The following is an 18,950-nucleotide window of genomic DNA, read 5'->3' as shown; positions in this document are numbered from 1 at the left end:
ACAACTGGCGACGCGTAGGGTGACTTGGACTCCCGAATAATTCCCAAACGCAGCATTTCCTCGATATCCTTCTTCAAAGACTCCCTGGTAGCATATGGTATCGGGTAAGGCTTACATCTGACCGGCACGTCTGGACGTTAATCGTATCTCGTGCTGGATGAGTTAGTTTTTCCCGGTACGTCCGTAAAGATACAGCTATGTTGTCTCACTAGTTCTTGTAGCTCTGCCGTTGTTGGCTGGACAGATTGAGCCCGTAAACCAGGTTGTCCACCGACTCACCATGGTGTATGTCTCCCAGTTCGAGGAGGTCCTCACCCCGTCCTCGACACACCCATCTTCATCGCTCGTGATGGTGGCCACTTGACATGATGCCGAATTGCTCAAGCTTGGCGGCCCATTAGCAATCGAAGCGATTGCTATATCGGTAATGTTTTCAGCCGCTCTATCTGGATCTCTCTCTACGTACCGCTTGAGCAGATTGGCGTGCAACACCTTCTCTTTTCTTTTTATAAACACGACATAGTCGTTCAGGCCCTTGACGTCTCGCACTGTAAACGGACCTTTCCATTGCATAATCAGTTTATTGTGGTCTGAAGGTAGTAACACTAGGACTCTGTCGCCAGGCTTGAACGTTCTGTTCTTCGTCTTCCGATCATAGAAATGCTTGGCCTTTCCTTGAGCCTTCTCTAGTTCAGTCATCGCTAGCTGTAAGGTTTCTTCCAACCTTTCCCGCAGCTCGAATACATACTGATAGCTGTTCCGAATTTCGGGTTCGTTGACCTCCTTGGTCCATAGCTCCTTCAAAATGTGCATGGGACCTCGTATGGTTCGTCCAAATAACAGTTCAAAAGGTGAAAAACCCGTAGCCTCTTGGGTGACCTCCCGATAAGCGAACAGCAGTGCGTTGACGTATCGGTCCCACTGTCTAGGCTGGTCGCGGCACATTTTCTTAGCATGGCCTTAAGGGTACCGTTGAATCTCTCGACAAGTCCATTACACATCGGGTGGTATGGGTGGTGGTAATCTGGCGAATGCTGAGGAGCCTGGAGACCTCTTTCATGCATTCAGACACAAACTGCGGTCCCAAATCGCTAAGTATTTCTTCTGGCACTCCAAAGGCGGCTGAATATTCCAATCAAGGCTTCAGCGACGGTCTCAGTATCAATCTTCTTCAGAAGGGACCGCTTCTGGGTACCCTGGTTTGCGTAGTCACTAGCGTCAGGATATACCTATGTCCTGACTCGCTGGCGGGCTTAATCTCACCTATGAGGTCTACCGCTACCCGCTTAAAAGGCACATCAATCAGCGGCATCTTCTGTGAGAAAGGTACTTTAGCCACCTTGCCTTTATGCACCGTTTTTTCTGACAGGCATCGCAAGACTGGCAAAAAGCGGGTTACATCCCCGGAGATGCCAGGCCAGTAAAAGGCTGCAGTGACTTTGTCCAAAGTCTTCCTGACACCTAAATGACCACCCATGATGGATGAATGTGCGACGTCCATCACTGACCGCCGTAAGGAGCTGGACTAGCACTTGGCGACCGGCTGCCCATTATGGAAGTTTCGCTGCGGAATTATGCGGTACAACACCCCTCCTATTCTCCTCAAACCTGATCTTTTCGTCATCTTCTGTGTACTTGGCCGACCTGCTTGCGACACTGATCCAGTGTCGGGTCATCTCGCTGCATCCGAATGAGTTCTTCTTTATCAATGTCAGGCATTCTCACGTTCGGTATGACAGCTAAAGCTTGGGGTTTTTACTTTTTCTTGGGCCGCCTGTGCTCTAGTCATTACAGCAACAATGTGTGTTCCACTCTGGGTCGGGGTCATCAGCGGCTTAGCGCCTTCAATGTTGCCGATGATCAGATCATATGGCGTTATCGAGCATACTGCATTCACCTGACCACTGAAATACGGCGACGATATTCAACATCAGCAGTCGGCACATCCTGAGTATGCCCGTGGCAGCATCTAGCATACCTCGAGCTGTTTACCCGTGAACTGGCCTTACTAACACAAGGTCTTCCGGATGACGACTCCAGAACACCCAGTGTCCCTCAGCACGGTGACGTTGTTACCCCCCACCTGTCCGCGTGACACCGGCATATTACCAATGTCGCCGGTCGTTCTCATGGTAAACGCGCAGTCTACCACTGGAGTGTGCCGCTCGTTCTGGGTCGTGCTGTCGGTAGCGATCGTGTGTTGTCGTCGGCCTTCATAGCTTGGCCCTTGGCTATCTCCCTCACAAATGGCTACGTTTGATGACATCACAGGACGACGATTCGACGGTTGCGGAGTCCGTCGTGTGTTTCCCTCCAATGTTTGGCGGCTGGTTGAATGTCTCATCGAGTTGCTTGGGCACGCCATGGCTTTGTGACCCTTTCCACCGCAGGAATAACACCGCAGCTCGTTGCCTTGATGCCGATCGTAACCTTGGCTGCGCTGGGCAGATGTGGTGTACTGGGCCGTGTCGGCTGCAGACAGGGAGCCTCTTAATCTGGCGGTGAACTCTCTGCCTTGCGACTGCAGGTATCTTGTCGCAGCATTGGACAATGCTTTCAGGCTTTGGTCTTCTTGCTGCTGTAAGAAGACTGCCAAGTCTTTGGGGCAGGCTTCGATGAACTGCTCTTTCAGTACTATATACAACAGACCGTCGAAGTCCGTCTTTTGCCCCGCTGCCTCAATCCATCTATAAAGGTATGCTCTTAACCTTTCTGTAAAACTGCTCGGGGCTCTCCCTTTCTCTGGTTACTTGCACGGAAACGTCGCCTAAAGCCGTTCTCCGTGAAGTCATATCCACTCAACAGCGCTTGCTTCAACTGATAATAGTCTTGAACTGCTTGTGTCGGCATGCGTGAATAAATGTCCAGTGCATGCCCCGACAGTAACGCACTGAGCGACACCGCCCACTCACTTCGTGGCCAACTAGACAGCTCAGCATGGCGCTCGAACCGTTGTAAATAACTGTCCATACTGTCTTTACCGTCAACAAATTTCGGCAACTTTGGCCTCTCACACTTCACAGACACCTCCGACATGGTGACTGCTGGCCTCAGACGCGCCATCTCTAATTCATGCACGCGTTGTCTTTCTCTCTCTTCGTGTTCAAGTTGTAATTTCCGTAATTCTCGCTCTGCAGCTCTTTCTTCTCTCTCCCTCTCTCTTTGTTCTCTTTCTTTCTGCTCTCTTTCCCTCTCCTTCTGTTCTACAAACTCTTTTAACTCTTCTCTCTCCAGGCCTAATTCTTTGCCTAACTTCACTAGCTCCTTCGTGACTTCCATGGCTGTACACTCAACTCAAAAAGATTCACTCACAGTTCTCTTGTCCTTTATACAGCAGCTTCTTTGCAACGGAAACGATGACGGTGCAGATCCCCGGACAGGCCCCCAGATGTTACGACTGTAGCGGTAACTTGGCTCGTTTAAAGATCTGAAAATCTGCGGTGTCACACTTTCCTGTACAAAGTCACTTCAGTCATCCGTTGAACACAAGATAGAACACGTATACAGCGGCTCACACTGTAATATTTCTCAGTATTATTTCAATGTTCAACAACTCAACGTTATAACCACATAATCAGCGGACTGCCACACAGGCTACTCGCATCCTCTTATTTCCAACTCACACAGAGTGCTACTAACAACTCACACAGAGTACTACTAACAACTCAGAAAAATCGAATAACGACCACCTAGGTCTACCCCAGCTTTTTATAGATCCCTTCTAAAATGCTAAAAATGCAAAATAAAATAAAAATATTAAAAAATTAAGACGCAGTACGCCCTGGCCTTGACATCGCCACTTCCGCCAAGGCCTCGTCAAACTAAAAATACTCAATTTCGTAACAGGAAAGATCTTTGGCCCACAGTGCTATCGTGTCCACGACGAGTACCCAAGATATAGAAAATAGTTTTTACCAGCATGTGGGAAGAAGGAAGTTACAGCCTCGACGTGAATTACCGACCTGACCACAGGAGGCTAGCTGCCTGCATGCTGCCAATCCAGCCACCCGTAGCGACTGACGACTCTATGAAAACCATCGCGGTTTGCTGCCAGAATTAATAGGGGTAAATGGCTGCCACGTGATGTTGATATCTCGACTGTTACTTGCGTAATCTTTGAACAACTATCGGTCGGCATGGGAATGTGCAGATGGAGAATGCAGTAGCTGTTCAGGTATGCAGGTAAGCTGGCCTGTGCAAGATTGTGCAATTCACGTGACACAGTATTCGATTGGTTAAAATTACAGCAGTAAGTTCTTAGATGCAGCTTCTGGGAAGCAGGAGTGGGCGATCCCCTGGAGACACTCTTCGTGTTTCCTGTCTTCCTGTCCCGTTGCTGTCCTTCATGGCTCATCCATCCTCTGGTAGCGGGTCGTGCAGCAGCCACAGCAAGGAACGCAGGACGGGTCGTCAGCACAGGAGCAGTGGGGTGCTGGGCCTGGCGCGCAGCAAAAACATGTCGCAGATGACTTTAGCGTCATCTGGTGTGTTTGACTTAGGTGGCGCCCCCCTGGTGGCAGCTCCCACAGCAAACGCGGTTGTCCCGTCCTGACTCGCCAGGAATCCCCAGCGATTCCACCGGGCCCCAGAAACCACGGCGGCACCGTCATTCCGTGGCGGGGATCCGCCATGTCAGAATTTCTGGCCGGAATTTCTGGGGCTTTTGATGTTGCTGGGCAGGAATTTTCTGGCTGTACCTTCTACCCTCATCGGACTAATCTCGGGTTCCATACCATACCCTCAGTGTACCTTCTCTCCCACACCCACTACCCTTCTCCCTACAATTATTTCTCCCATCCCCCGCTCCTTCCCACGTTCTCCCTTCTGTTATTTCCCTGGGTTTTTGCGCTTGTCATGTCATTTGTTTTCTGTGGTTCTTTGTCTCTCCCTCTCTCCCCCACCCAACATCTCCTGTTTCCCTACAATTTCTTTCCTATCCCTGGTGCCCATACCTCCATCTCATACAGTACTTTTGTTTTGCTGCTCGTCTCTTTTGTCGTCTGCCTCGTTTTCTCTTGCAGTCCACCCTCTTTCCTTCGTAGACAGCTATTTTTATATTTTGCGAATCTTGTGTTGGAAGCATATGTCATGTCTGACTTTGACCCTGACACTTATATCGAGCAGCAACTCCACAGTTCGGTTACCTGGGAGACGTACCCGGTGGCACACGGGTATCCAATCGGCTTATGGGCACTAATTTCGATTCGGACTTTGTTGTTCCACACCAAGTTATCCGCTCCCCCATCATACTAGTAACAGTATTTATCGGTCTGGTCAAGTTTTCCTTAGAAAGTTTCGTTAGGGTATACAATTTAGTAAACATACATCACCGTGTTGGTGTTGGCTCGGGGTAGGGGGAGAGTAGGAATTAATCTAAGCTCTACATTTCTCGTCCATCTCTCGTAGTTTCGAAGAAACGGCCGTGGGACTCGCATGCAGATTTTGGTCACGTGTCTTTGGCGCTGTAGATGCACACTCAGAGCATCAGGCTGGACTACCGAGCTCTCGTCGTCCTCTAGCAGCAATCTTCTTTGTGAGTCTGGCTCCGTGGGGCGACATTTTATTTTCGCGCACCTCCACTCCCCAGCTCCACACACACACACGCACCTCTCTTTCATCCCCTGACACTGTCCATTTGGAGGATGTGTACAGAGAGCGGGGGGCAGGCGGGGTGAATGTGTTCAGGGATTCGCTTGCTTGTGTGAACGCACACAGAGTGCTGGTGGCTGTGTCCGCTGGTCACGGGCTCCGCGGTGGTCGAATGACAGCCAGAGGTGTGGATGGTGCAGGTGGCCTCTGTCCGTCCGAAAAAAAAAGTTTTGTCTGAATTTTTATTTCCGTCCCCCGATTTCAGTTCAAGATGCGTCAATACCTTTCAAGGAGTGAAACTCGTTTTGTCTTTGTTGTTGTTGTTGCTGTTGTTGTTGTTGTTGTTGTTGTTTTTGTTTTTGTTTGCTTGGTTGGATGGCAAGAGTGGCGTCTGTATTGCCAAAAGCGCGAGGAAGACCACATACCCGGGCAGGTCTTGATCCACAGCAGGAGTAGTTGAAGAGAGTTTCCTTTAATTGTTGGAGTGTTTCTTTCCCTAATTCAACTTCCCCAGCTTTAAAGTAATTAATATATTTTAAATTACTTATTCGTTTTTTGATTTTTTCCTTCGCCTTCTTTGTCTTATCGTCGTTGAACGGAATCGTTGGTAAATTCACAGCAGATTGCAGATTGATGAGTGAAATTGGTCCAGCAAAATACCATATAATAAAATGTGTGTAGTTGACGGTTCTATTTATTTTTATATAAGCCATCATGTACGTTGTCAGCCAGATGTGTTGTGTCAAGATAATCTGAGTTCACCGCCACTGCAAGTGGCAAACCCCCTTTTTTCGTGGTGAGAAGTTTGCTTCAGAGGGTTTCCATTTGGAGTGGACGCCTTTCTTGGAGCTTTTTTTCTTGAGATTTTTCCTGTTGTCATACGGTTGTCTTTGTCTTCTTCCACTTCAGTAAGAGCCTTCTTAACCGGAGACACACTGCTACATATGTGACATCGTTTGGCAGATATATTTATATGGCGACACAGTCTTATTAAAAAATTGCTGCGTTCATATATTTAGATTATTTGTCCCAATTACGATGACCCGTAATAGTTATTGTTGCCTTCAGAAAGATCGTTGGTCCTTTGTGTGTTTGTGGTGGGGATAGGTTGGTAGGAGCGATGGTGTTGAGTGTGTTTTCTGAAGGGACTTTTGAACCAGGCACTCCTTTGGGAATATGTGATCATGTTTGAATTTTTTATGAGCTTCATGTAAACAACTTGCCAAACATGTTCGACAGAATGTATCTGGTTAAGCAGGTCCGTTGAGATAGTTATGAAGACGACTAAGAATATATTGGATTGGAGTAGCACTTAGAAATACCCAGGGGTCTATGGGTGATTAAAAAAAACCCTATAAAAATAATGAACCGAAAATATTAATAAAAAAACAACAGTGGCAGCCTGACTGTGAAGTTTATCACACTGGTGGTAGTCGCCCACGCCGTAGAGAGCAGAGGAATAGCACCGTTGCTACCGACGGCGAGAACTGCATGCGATGTCCTGTGTGAGCTCAGTCCGCGGACGACATTTTTTTAAGTCAACAGTAAGAACTATCGACCTCACCACGGGAACGCTTGTGTTGTAATAGAGCAGGAGATAGAGCCAGGTCCCCCTCTTCTCCACAGAAATTTATCGGCAGGCCACGTCCCTAGATTAAAAAAAAACAATAATAATAACAAAGCGACATTGAAGAGGGCTGACATGAAGGTAACGAGACTAATCTTTCTCTTTGCTGGGTTGCCGCACGTGCCATCTTACTCCACCATAGAGACGAAGGTAGAGATTTACCTACCTGTCTGGTGTCGGACATCACCTTTCCACCTGCTGTCATCGTGGATGGTAGTGGGGGTTAGGCGTAGGGGTGGGTGGCAATGCGATGTAAGATACCGGGCAACTTAAAAAAAAAAAATTTTCCCCAGACCTTCGTGTGTACAACCATAACAGACCCGCTTTGTTCTACATGCAAGATATCTAAGGTAGGAAGGCAGTGACCTAGATCACTCAGTTACTGATATGGTCTTTGTCAGTGATATAGAGAACAGTGCTTCCTTCCTTCTTTCATTCCTTGACTGGTACCAACTGACGAACGGTTATGGTGGTCCGTTGGTACTGGTCGTGGGTAAGGGGATGGGGAGGGACTCCTGGATGGACGCAGCGGTTGTCAGGGCTCGCTGCTTAGGCCTGTCGGGTGGTGGCAGACAGATTCTGCATGGAACGATGTCCTGTCCTTTACAGTTGCCAGTTCTTCCTTTGTCCATCTCGGCATCGACTCCCCTCTCCAAGGTACCCCGAAGAAAGAGTGTCGTGCCGGGTCATATGGCTCAGACCAGCTTGCATCGCCGACAGAACCCAACACAGTCACATACAGTCTCAAATAAAAAAAATAAAATAAAAAATAATGCAACACTTTTTCTGCATTTCGATCAACAGTCAGAAACTCATCACCTGGTGCCCCCGCCTTCTTCCTCCACTCCCTCCCAGTCGTTTGATTTGTCGACAGTGTTTGTGATTGCATTGTTATGTGCATTACATTGTGTTCGTGTGCTTGTCTTTCTGTTTTGTGCTTGTGACTTGGTGGCTGACATTCATCTCTCCTTGTTTTGCAGACGTGGTGAACCTCGACCTCAAGTCCACCCTGCGCGTGCTGTACAACATCTTCACCAAGTACAAGTCTGCCTCCAGTACGTCCGCGCCTGTGCACTAACTCTAGCCGGCCTCCTCTTTCCCTTTCCTCCTCCTTTCTCCTCTCCATCCCCGGCGATGTTCGGAGGACCGGATCAAGTGACGTACATCTGTTCTCCCGGACACACGACAAAGCCTTACACTTGCTGGATCTCTGGACGTCCATCGCTTGAACATAGTTGCTGGGAAACGGTGGGTCAGCACAAGGACTGACCAAAAATGAAAACAAATGTCGGTTCCACTTATCTTTTCTGGTTGTTACTACTTTATTATTCCTCTTATTCTTCCCTTAGAAACCAGAATCTCTGATACGCCTTTTTAAGAGACAATGCATTTTACAAATGTATTCATTGTTTTCACATTGGCCTTCCAAACAAAACACATTGTCGAATATGGAAATTGTTATATGACCGCCATGTAGTCACATTGGGCAATAATTATATTAAGACAGCCCCCCTATGCGGACTCGTCGATGGGTAGAGTTTCTAGTAGCCGACGCGGGCACCGAGCAGCCGAGTATTAGTATTGATATAAAACTACTTGGGTGGCAGTGATACGTCTGGTAAAGACCAGTGTCAGCGTTACAGTCAACAGAAAGAACCCATGCCCAGATGTGGGATACGAACTGCCAGCCTTCTCGATCCACACTATCCAGGTGACAGTTGGTTTACCCCAGCACCGCCACCTGACTGCCCCGCTGGTAGGAGATAGGAAGTAGAGGGGTGGTGGTGTGGGGGAATACCGAGAGCGAGTGTGTCATACCTAGGTGTACTATCTTTCCTCACGGGAAGGGGCAGGGGAAGCAGGAGGGGTGGTGTGTGTAGCCGACAGACACAAGGAGACACAAGCTGTGGGCTGAGAGAATGAAATGAGAAAAGCGCTGTCAGTCGCCGTGGACAAAAGGTGTCAATCAAAAGTTTGGCGTACAGCGTGTCTCGTCTACCTCAGACACAAAGCGGATCCGGGTGGGAAACACCCAGCGGAAGAAGCTTCCGCAGACCTCAAAATGATAGATTTTACGACGACCTGCACTTACCTTCTCTTCCCCACCCTTCATGCTCCTCACCCCTACCCAACTCCTTTTCCAGCCACTAAAACTAGGCCACCTGGTTGTTGGTGTGATTTGTGTGATAGTTGATGGTTGGCACAGGTACACCTTGCACAACCCTCTCTTTCTTTCACTCCTGCGCGCTCTCTCTCTCTCTCTCGCTTGCTCACTCCCAATTTTAATAAAATAGTAAAATAGTGAATCAGCTTACGAGGCCAGACGCGCCATTCTCTCCGGCCTCTTTTTCCTCAACTTTCTTGCTATTGAGGGCGCTCACGGTCCGTCGCAAGACTTGTTAGTGGGAGTATTCAGTAAGTAGCGTGGCGTCCACGAGACAAGCAGGGCAGAGGTCATACATCCAGCTCTTTGGGGGCTCTGGTGGTGATGTGGTTCTTGGGATATGGGCAGCCCACAGTCTGTTACTGAACCTTGCTGACCCTGTTCTTTTTCGTTACCTGCACGCTATCTTTCAATCACGTCCTTAACAGCTAAGACCTTTTTTTATAGAATTTTTTTTTAGAAGACTGGGGATATTGAAAGTGGGACTTGCTAAATGGAAGACGAACTTCAACAGGCAAGCTTTGGGAGCTGACGACCCGAACGGCTAGGGCAACCTGCTAGGCAAACCAGTGAATCTCTTGGGTCAGACCAGAGCCTTGTGCTCTCCCTTCTGATGATCCGATAAGGTCGGGGTTATCTCCTGTTTTCATCGCCTTTAACTTTACAGGTGCAAAGGGGACGAACACGACTTGCAACAGGCAAGCGTTCCCCTCCTAACAAAGGTGCTATTATCTACGTGTTGTTTGATTTTAACTGGTGTTATTGATGAGCTGGCTTTAATATCGCAGTACACACTGTTCGATGTAGTCATAGCTGCGAATATGCATAGATGTTTTTATATTCCCATGACTGTATATGCGATAAGAAAGTACAGCTTGTTTAGCACGTGGATTTTTTTTTTAACTGCCTTGAGCTGTCTTCACGCTGATTCATGTGTGCTTGCTGTCGACACTGGCTCTGACCGACTTAAAGAATCAGCCTTGTAGATTGTACTATACCATTGTATAGTGCTATTTATTGTTTATAAGTTGTTTATTGTTTTGTGAATTATTTCTTGACATTAAATTATATCTCAGTCCTAAAATGTAATAAATAATATCACAAGTCATTCCAGTTCTGCTGTCTTCATGTTTGAACATAATTTGCTTTGAAAGAATGGAGGACGGAGGCTGTTGTTGTGTGTGTGCGCGTGAGACGATGAACTTGTAGGATATATGAGAGTAGATGATGAAGACGGAAAGGATTTGTTTTCTTGCTTGACGAAGACAAGCGCTACTTTCTTAACATTTTTACTTTCTTGACCTTTTACTCAAGATTCAATTCTTCGCAAGTTATGACGAGATTTTGTGAGGGCCAACTCGATTCAAACATAAAATTCAGCCACTGAGCTTATGACAGGGTGATAGAGCATGGTGCTGTCATTGTGTCATAGTGACTCGCTTCATGATACATGTTATGAAGATGGTGATTTTGTTATGGGGATGAGGGGAATAGGGTGTAAAGAGGAACACGCAGATTGACTTCAATTCTTACTTATTGTCACATCGTCGACAGGCAATGTGATATGCTAATAAGCCGTTGCCATAACAACGTGGAGAATAGTCTTCGACCTCTTTCCGACATACAGGTGTGAGAACTGCGAGAAGCTATGTCTCGGGATGGAACAGAGACATTGGATCAGAGGGAAATGAGAATCTTTCATCTAGCTAACCATATCCGTCCATTTTTAGAATAAATTTGATTTAGGCTTTAAAGTGCAATGGGTTTATTAACCAAATGTGGGCGTTGAATATTTTAGAGAAGACTCATTGAACTTCTACAAAATGTGATTTGTTAAGAACTCTCGCACATACAAAGGAATGCAGCGAGGAAGTGAAAGACTAGATTTTGCTTTAACCCATGACATAAAACACTGGGTGGAAGTATAATTGGCCATCACACGTACATTGACACGAGTTTTGATGGCTGTGTTGAGAAGAGTTCTCGCCTTAAGGAAGAGGTGGGAGGCAAGAAGAACTAAGAGCAGCTTCACAAGGCAAGAATCCCAGATGGAATGGAGAGGACGAGGAGATAATGGTGCGTGAAACGGTTTCTGGCTTTTCGCTGAAGTAATTTGCTTTCAACTTTGAAATGTGCACACATTAGAAACACACACACACAATAAGCATTATTCTAGGCACAACTGAAAAGTTCAGGACCCACCCCTACCCCCTTCCAAAGAAAAGAAAATATCACTATAATAGTCTCTCACTTTTACTGATATTGGACTTCAGTTCTTGGGTTAGATATCTCTTCTGACAAACCGTTTTATTTCGAGTTTTCAAATGTTGAGATTCCCGAAAAAAAGACTGCAATACCACCACCAGTGATGATGATGATGGTGCTATACACCTGGAGACTACACGATTAAGCTCGATTTCATGACTACAATGAAATCTGTGATTCAGCAGTCTGATTTTTATTTGTACCTGTGTAAACTCTTGCAGCCTGACTCATATGACACAAGTTTCATCGAGCGAAGCGGCTATATTCACTTTCCACCTTGATTATTATGAATGGGTTCTAAACCAGATTCTGTTTAAGGAAATGAGGGACATAAAAGTGGGAAATGAGATATTTTTCTTTCCCCAGCAAGAGTTTGAACCCGAGGCCATTGTTTTTCTTTGAGCGATTTGAGCCAGTTACCCACACTTGCTTCTTCACAATGGGTGGTTGAGATACACACACACACAATCATTTAAAAAAATATTGTCAAATTTAATTCCATGCTCGGTCAACAGACTGGACAGGGAAACTCTTGAGCTGCTTCAAAAACTTGGAGAAGCCTTGACATAACTGTGTTAACTTCTTTTGCAGTTGTATGCAGTTGCTTTTTATATGTATACACAACGATACATTAACTACTAAAATTTAGATTAGGTATAACGAATCTTAAGTGTAACAAGTTGTAGGTACTTTAAACAACAGTTCTCTATGCAATGTCCTTTTTTTTTTGTTGGTTACTGCGATGAGACTGAACTTCACTTTGTACTTCTTTATCCTAGCTGAGCCGATTTCAATGAAGAGTATATTTCACCTAAGTTCTATATATTTCCCTCTTACTGTAGATTTTCTGTACTTGTGGTTGATAATAATCCAGTCATAACATAACAGGTCGCTTTGCTATTTACTTCTACAAAGCATTAGAACGGAGGAATGAGGAAGTGACTCACTAGTCTTTATTTAGTATGATTTTGAATACATGGTATACATGCAATGTGTATTTATTTGATGCAATGTATTTGATGCAGTTATGTAATATGTCGTTATTTGATTCATTAAAAATATGCAAAGTCATGTGACCTTACCCTCTTGATACGGCCTAATAAAAATGTTAGTTTAATTGTTCGTCCTTAACCTCTCCCCCAATTTCGTCTATCGAAGCATTGAGTTCCGCGTACATGAGCACTGCAATGTATTGTAAACAGATTGTGTTGAAGGAAATAAATGACTTAAACCTCAATTGTGCTAGTGAACTGTACTAAATATACTGCAACACCCACGGTAAGGAAAGCTTATTGTAAATCCCACAAAAGCCGAGAAGAAAAAAAAAAAATCCCCCAAACCCGCCTGCATTTAGCAGTCGCGCGTCATCCCCTCATCAAACACTGAGTATTAATACTGTGGGCATTGAGTATATCTCGGTCGGTTGGCAGTAACTAATCTGCGTGATGATTCAGACATTTTGCCCTCGTGACATCCGGGCATCCAGACACGTGATCGCTGGTGAGCATGCGCTGTCAAGCGGATAATAAATAAACAAAGTAGTAAATACGAAAGTGTTGGCTTCTGGAGTCCCCTGCGCTTTCACCATCTGAAAATCATAAATGACAACGAGTGACGGCTAACGGCGAATTTTACGGGTGGATGAGGTTAGGGTGCTGATGACAGCTGTTTGATTTGAAGATGAAAATAAGTTTTCCGGCTGACTCACCTGAAGCCGCAGTTAACGACTGCTTAATGTGAAGTAAACTGTCGTTACTGTTTCACGGCAAACGTCAAAGTGAGTTATAAAAGTGACAGTTTTTTCCCCCTCTGTGCTTTTATTTGGTGAGTCCTGCAATAGGCCTCGGTCCAAGAGAGATGTTAGATGTCACACAGAAGGTAAGGGAGACGCCGTGATTGAAGATGTGTCAAAATTAAAAAAGATGACAATACTTTTTAGCAGCAAAATAAGATTATATGATTTTTTTGCAGTATTCCCAATTTTGTCCCCTTTTTCACATTCCATCATCACAACCACCACAACCACTAGCACCGCACGATCCTTCAAATCAACCCCTCAGGCCGCTCATGTTGAACAACTATGTGGTTGTTGAAAAGGCTTTGTCCAGCCAAGTGTTGCCTAGCGACACAGTGAAGACTGGGTCTGCTGTCAACAGGACAACAATCGTCAGTCACTGCTCATTGGTGGGAGACGATTACCTGTCGAGCGCTCTCTCCTTATCCTTCCACTTGTTCCTAAGCAGCTCGTGACTAAGCTGCAGTGTTCTAGAACTTTCTTTGACAAATCGTGACAAAAAAATTATTTTCCTCAATCAGCGTGCACTGGCACATCACACTGCTTGCTGCCTCATCCGAGGTGCACTTAGTGCATGCACGCAAACGATTTTTGTGTTTGTTTTAAAGGACGGATTTTTACAGCTGTTCTCACCTACAAAGAGCGGCGCTCTTCCTCTGATCTTACATCCTAGGCAGAGAAAAAGGAAGAGAAAAAAACTATGTGAAAACAAAACGTTGAACTGAAAAAATGTGCGCTGCCTCGGTTCCAGATTAAGTTATAAATATATTCTGCTTAAGTCCGGTCTGTCTTAATTAACCTTATTATATGTCCCTGTGTTTTGTTTCTCAACGCCCCCTTTTCTGATCATCTCTATACTTGTCCAATTATCTGTTTGATTCGTTGCTCACGAGATAAGAATTGAACTGTCTATCAATCACGCACGAACATACAGGAAAGCATGCATGCACGCACCCACGCACTAACAGCATCCCAAGATCCACTTTATAGGCGAAAGAGAGAACAGGTGACTATCCTCAGACTGAGAAAGAGTTACACCAGACTCAGACATCACATGTTTACCATGTTCCGCATGGAAAGTCCCCAGAGTGCCCCTGCAGCAGCCTCACCAACAGTGGCTCACATCCTGCATGAGTGTCCAACTCATCAGAAGCTCAGAGTAAAGACATGGCCTGCAGATACACCGATGAAAAAAACAAAACAAAAACAAAAAAAAAAAAAATCCGTAATTTCTACAGCATAGAACAGACTTTTTCAGGGCCCCTAAGTTATTATCTGAGAAGTTCAGAGAAGACCTTTACATACACACACGATCGCACGCACGCACGTACGCACACACAAAATTACACCTAAAACTTTAAAAGGAGTTTCATTACAAAAATAAATTATCTAACGTTTCATCGTTTAAACCACACCACTACATTTACACGACTTGTGCATCAACGTTTAAAAAATAGAGTGCACACAGATACGAATGTCTAAAAAAGTTTCAAGTTGTTATTGTGTTATTATATACCACAATAACAGTGAATTAAATCGTTTTAGATTATTGTGAACAAAATCTACAGAAACTTATGAACAGAGACAACTTTGCATGTTTGCTCACGGTGCTGCAAAACAAAAAAGTAGCACGTGAGACAAACGTTTCTGATTGGCTCTGAGCACGCGCCACCATTACGTCATCCTTCGCGTCTGTAAGAAAAGCCGGGTCACGGTGCTGTTGTGTCTGCTCGGGGTCAAGGCTGCGAGAACCTATGAACAGACGACGCTCTTGGCGGTGATTATTCAATATGGAATTCCGTGGTGGGCTTAGAACAGGTGCTTTTGACCACTGGCGTGTGTATAGTTCGCAAGCACAACATCTGGCCTTGGCATTCCTTCGCGCACGTTTGTTTCTTCTTTTTGTCGATGACCTTCTGAACCGGACGCATAACTGTCGAATAAATGGTCGTTTTGGCTCTTTAATGATAGAAAACTTGTTGGCCGAGTACTTAACGATAGACACAAAGAATTATACTAAATCTTAGACAAACAAGGTCCGTATACACCCACGAAGTATGTTTGATACTTGATCACTCACCCTTTATACTAACCCTCCCTTCCTCATTTACTTAAGGTCAAACATATAAAGAAATTATATTAAGATGGACAAAAGACAGAATTACAAGTTTGCTATTTCATTCATTATTACAGAATACTACATAAATGCATTTCTAGATGTCAGTTTAGTCCAGTCCCTCGACCTGTACTGGTCGTCGGAGGAGTGGAGGAGGACTCGGGGCTAGCGGTGGCAAGCACACCAGGATGTAGTAAAGTCTGTCCACTCCTTCATTGCCGCCACAAAGCCAGCTCTATACACAGCACACGGACTCAGAAGAAGCTAATCGTTTTCTTACATCGTCAGGGTATCGACAGCGAAACTCAAATCACAATTTTCTTCAGGGTCTTAAAGCACATTGTAGCCATGTCAATGAAGAGAATTTTTTTTTTACCCTGTAAAAGTTCATTGCCAAATTCTAAAACAAATCCAGCCACTTCCAGTTCTTTTTCACTGTCAGTCGCAGTCTTATCAATGCTCAGAGACGATAGAAATAGATAACCGACTCCACATGCGATGAGAGGAGCAGCGCGGAAGTTTCTTTCGTCTGGTGTGTGCAGGTCTTGAGGTGTGCACAAGCAACTTCCGCTTTCTCTGTTGTGCTGTATGAGAGCAAAACATTTCTCTAGAAGAAATTTACTTTATTATGCTTTGATTTACCTACTTATTTTAATAGAGAAAAATGAGAAAGGATTCAAATCAACCTCTACATTCATTGAGAGTGTTGTCTCATGTTACAGAGATGGTTTTGTCAGCAAGCTAACTTTCAGGTTCAAGTGTGTTACAATTGTAACGATTTTGTTAGTTCCACTGCTGAATTGAGTTCAGATTAAGGCTGCTAAAAGTGTATAAAATTTTCTTCCATTTCTCTACGTGTATTGAATTTGTGAAGACATTTTCAAAACATCAGCTGCGTATAAAAAATGCACAATAAGGATATTTTAATGTAATTTAATTTCTACTCTTTAGCGATAATAAAATGTTTATTTTCAATATTTTATTATTATTTATATTTTAAATACATTTTAGCATTGATATTTAATATTCGGCTTAGTTCTTTAATGTCCCCACTAATCTGCCTTCCACTAATTAAGCAAGTATTTTAATCGATGGTGACCAGCGTCGTTCTGCGGCCTCTGGTAACGAAAAAAGTTCTCTCATATCTTTCATTTTTATTTGTCAGTGAGGGGAAGAAAAGAAAGAAAGAAGATATATTGATAGATAAATAGATAGATCGAGTTAATAATCGCTTCTGATCCTCTCTTCCCTCCCCACCCTCTTTATTTTTTTAACGGTTTTCTGCGTTTCTCCTGTTTCTACTTTTGTAAGATCTTCCTGGAAATTTGACTATACAGCGGTCATTTTTGAAAGAGAATTTACACCAATAAAAAATTATATATCGTCTCTTAGCTTTGGCTCTCATCTCGTTATTATTATTGGGGCTTCGAGGCTGTACAAAATATTTTATAAGCAAGGCATTTCTAATGATTCTTATGATTTGAAAGGAGTATATTAAAAATAGCGGAGCTCATCCCAAACTTCCCATAATTCTCTGTCTTTATCTTCTCTACCGCGTGAAAGCTAGTGGTCCATCGTTGCAATAATTTTGTGTTTTTAATAGTATTTCTGAGCTAACCTTAAATGAGCCTGGAAGCACGTAATATTTGTTTCTTAAAAGTCTTACCAATATTTAACAATAGATATTTATAATTTGGGCAAGCACACGAATGAACGTAGGAAAAGAAAGACTTCGTTGCTGTAGTCCTTTTCGTCCTCAACATTCCTCATGCCGATCCCGCTGCTTTCCTCTGTGTATGCTACAGATAACATATCATCCTCGATAAGGCCTTGGACCGTGGCGTGGGGCTTAATTATCGATTCTGACTGTGGAGTATAACACAAGGGTTCACACCGGTTCACACTCACCCTTTTTTTCGCACACGCTCCCGTTACCTCCAGTGATTAGAGCGTCACGCCTCGCTTCATTTGATGGTCTTTGTTTCACGGTCAGTCCCTCTCCCTCTAGTGACCTCCCCCATTTCATCTCACAACCACCGTTATCTCAAGCTGACCAAAGAACATTGATGTTCTCGCTGGGTTTTGTGGTGTAAATAAAATTAGTGAAATAAAAAGTCAATTTTAAAACGAAACTTTTAAGTAATGAAATTGTTCCTTCTTCGAATAATTTTCCTGACTAGGGATTTAGGATCGACGCATACTATATCAAGAAAATATTTTAAAGAAAATTCCTTATACACGCAAAGTAATCACACATATGCTATTTTGAAAGACCAACGGCGGTAGCAGCCCTCGTACTTGACTTTATATGTATTCGAGGTCGCAGGGTCGAGAAAATTCTTCGTACTTTGATGCTGTAAACAACAGACCATGCTTCAAGTCTGTCCAACCTGCATCTTTGCATGTAGGCCTGCTTTCAGACGTCTGCCACTACCCACCTCTCAAATCTTTTCCCCGCTCCCTCCTGCCTGCATCTTCTAAAAACCGCCGCAATAAGCGGGCGGGGTTAACTCCCTCTTCTGGTCAAGTGGACCCACTCTCAATGCGTGCCGCAAGTCGCTCGATCGTTGACCCAAGTCCGTTCGGCGAAACGGTCTGTGTGTTTACGAACCTCGACAACTGTATTTCCACTTACAAAAGTCTGGGTTTTCTTAGATAAACGTCGATTCAAATGTATGTTGAGATGGTTTGTCACTATGTGTGTTGTGAAACACCTGTCGTTGCGTTGTGGTTGGTCCACCGAAATTTGTTTTTCATCAGAGGTGTGAAAGACAGTCATCATCAGACACAGAGACTTGCAAGAATATTGAGGTCCTTAGGTTCGTCTGTGTTGGTCTGTCTTAAAAAGGGAGATGGGGGGAGGGAAAGCCAGTTAAATCAGGATTGCTTGAAATATGAAGCCATGTAATGAGAAAGGAAGGAAAAAAGGGGAAGAGAGAAAGAATACGAATGGTTTATTTTGCTAGGTCTTTAGGCCCATTCAAAAAAGATTGGCATATAACACATTACAGGAAAAAAAAAAATATAATACACAATAGATGAAAAATATACTTCGCCTTTTTGTTGACATCAGCATCAGTAGCTTAGATCAGTTATTCGGTCTATTGTAACACAATTTTGGAAAATCTTTTTCTTAGTCAGAGAGAGAGAGAGGGAGGGGGGAGTACTACTGGACATTTGTGTAGATATGCTATGTACGTAAGTCGTGCGTCCATGCGTGCAAGTGCAACCGCATGCTTTTCTCTCTCTCTCTGTTTATATGCGCGCGCTGATGTATGTCATAATATCGTTCATCCAGCGAGACGTGCCGCCAATTAAGACACTTGAGTTGCTGTACTCGTTGACATGTCGTCTGCTCCTGATGAAGTTAGTGACTACAAGATCCTCTGTGGCT

The 18,950-nt window shown here is 44.4% G+C and overlaps 2 protein-coding genes across 2 annotated transcripts in view; both read left to right on the top strand.

The window, feature by feature from the left end:
• Nucleotides 1-10,488, top strand: part of LOC112565828 (beta-parvin-like) — a 38,422-nt gene extending 27,934 nt beyond the window's left edge. Inside the window, exon 13 of the mRNA XM_025241642.1 lies at nucleotides 8,197-10,488. Coding sequence (XP_025097427.1) covers nucleotides 8,197-8,294 — 98 coding nt within the window. The 3' untranslated portion in view covers nucleotides 8,295-10,488. The remainder of the gene's footprint in view (nucleotides 1-8,196) is intronic.
• LOC112565838 overlaps nucleotides 1-18,950 on the top strand; it is a 341,939-nt gene that overhangs the window by 316,307 nt on the left and 6,682 nt on the right. The gene's annotated exons all lie outside the window — the stretch shown is intronic.

The sequence above is a fragment of the Pomacea canaliculata genome, linkage group LG6, assembly GCF_003073045.1.
Source record: "Pomacea canaliculata isolate SZHN2017 linkage group LG6, ASM307304v1, whole genome shotgun sequence".
NCBI lineage: Eukaryota > Metazoa > Mollusca > Gastropoda > Architaenioglossa > Ampullariidae > Pomacea > Pomacea canaliculata.
This window is presented reverse-complemented; position numbering and strand designations above follow the sequence as displayed.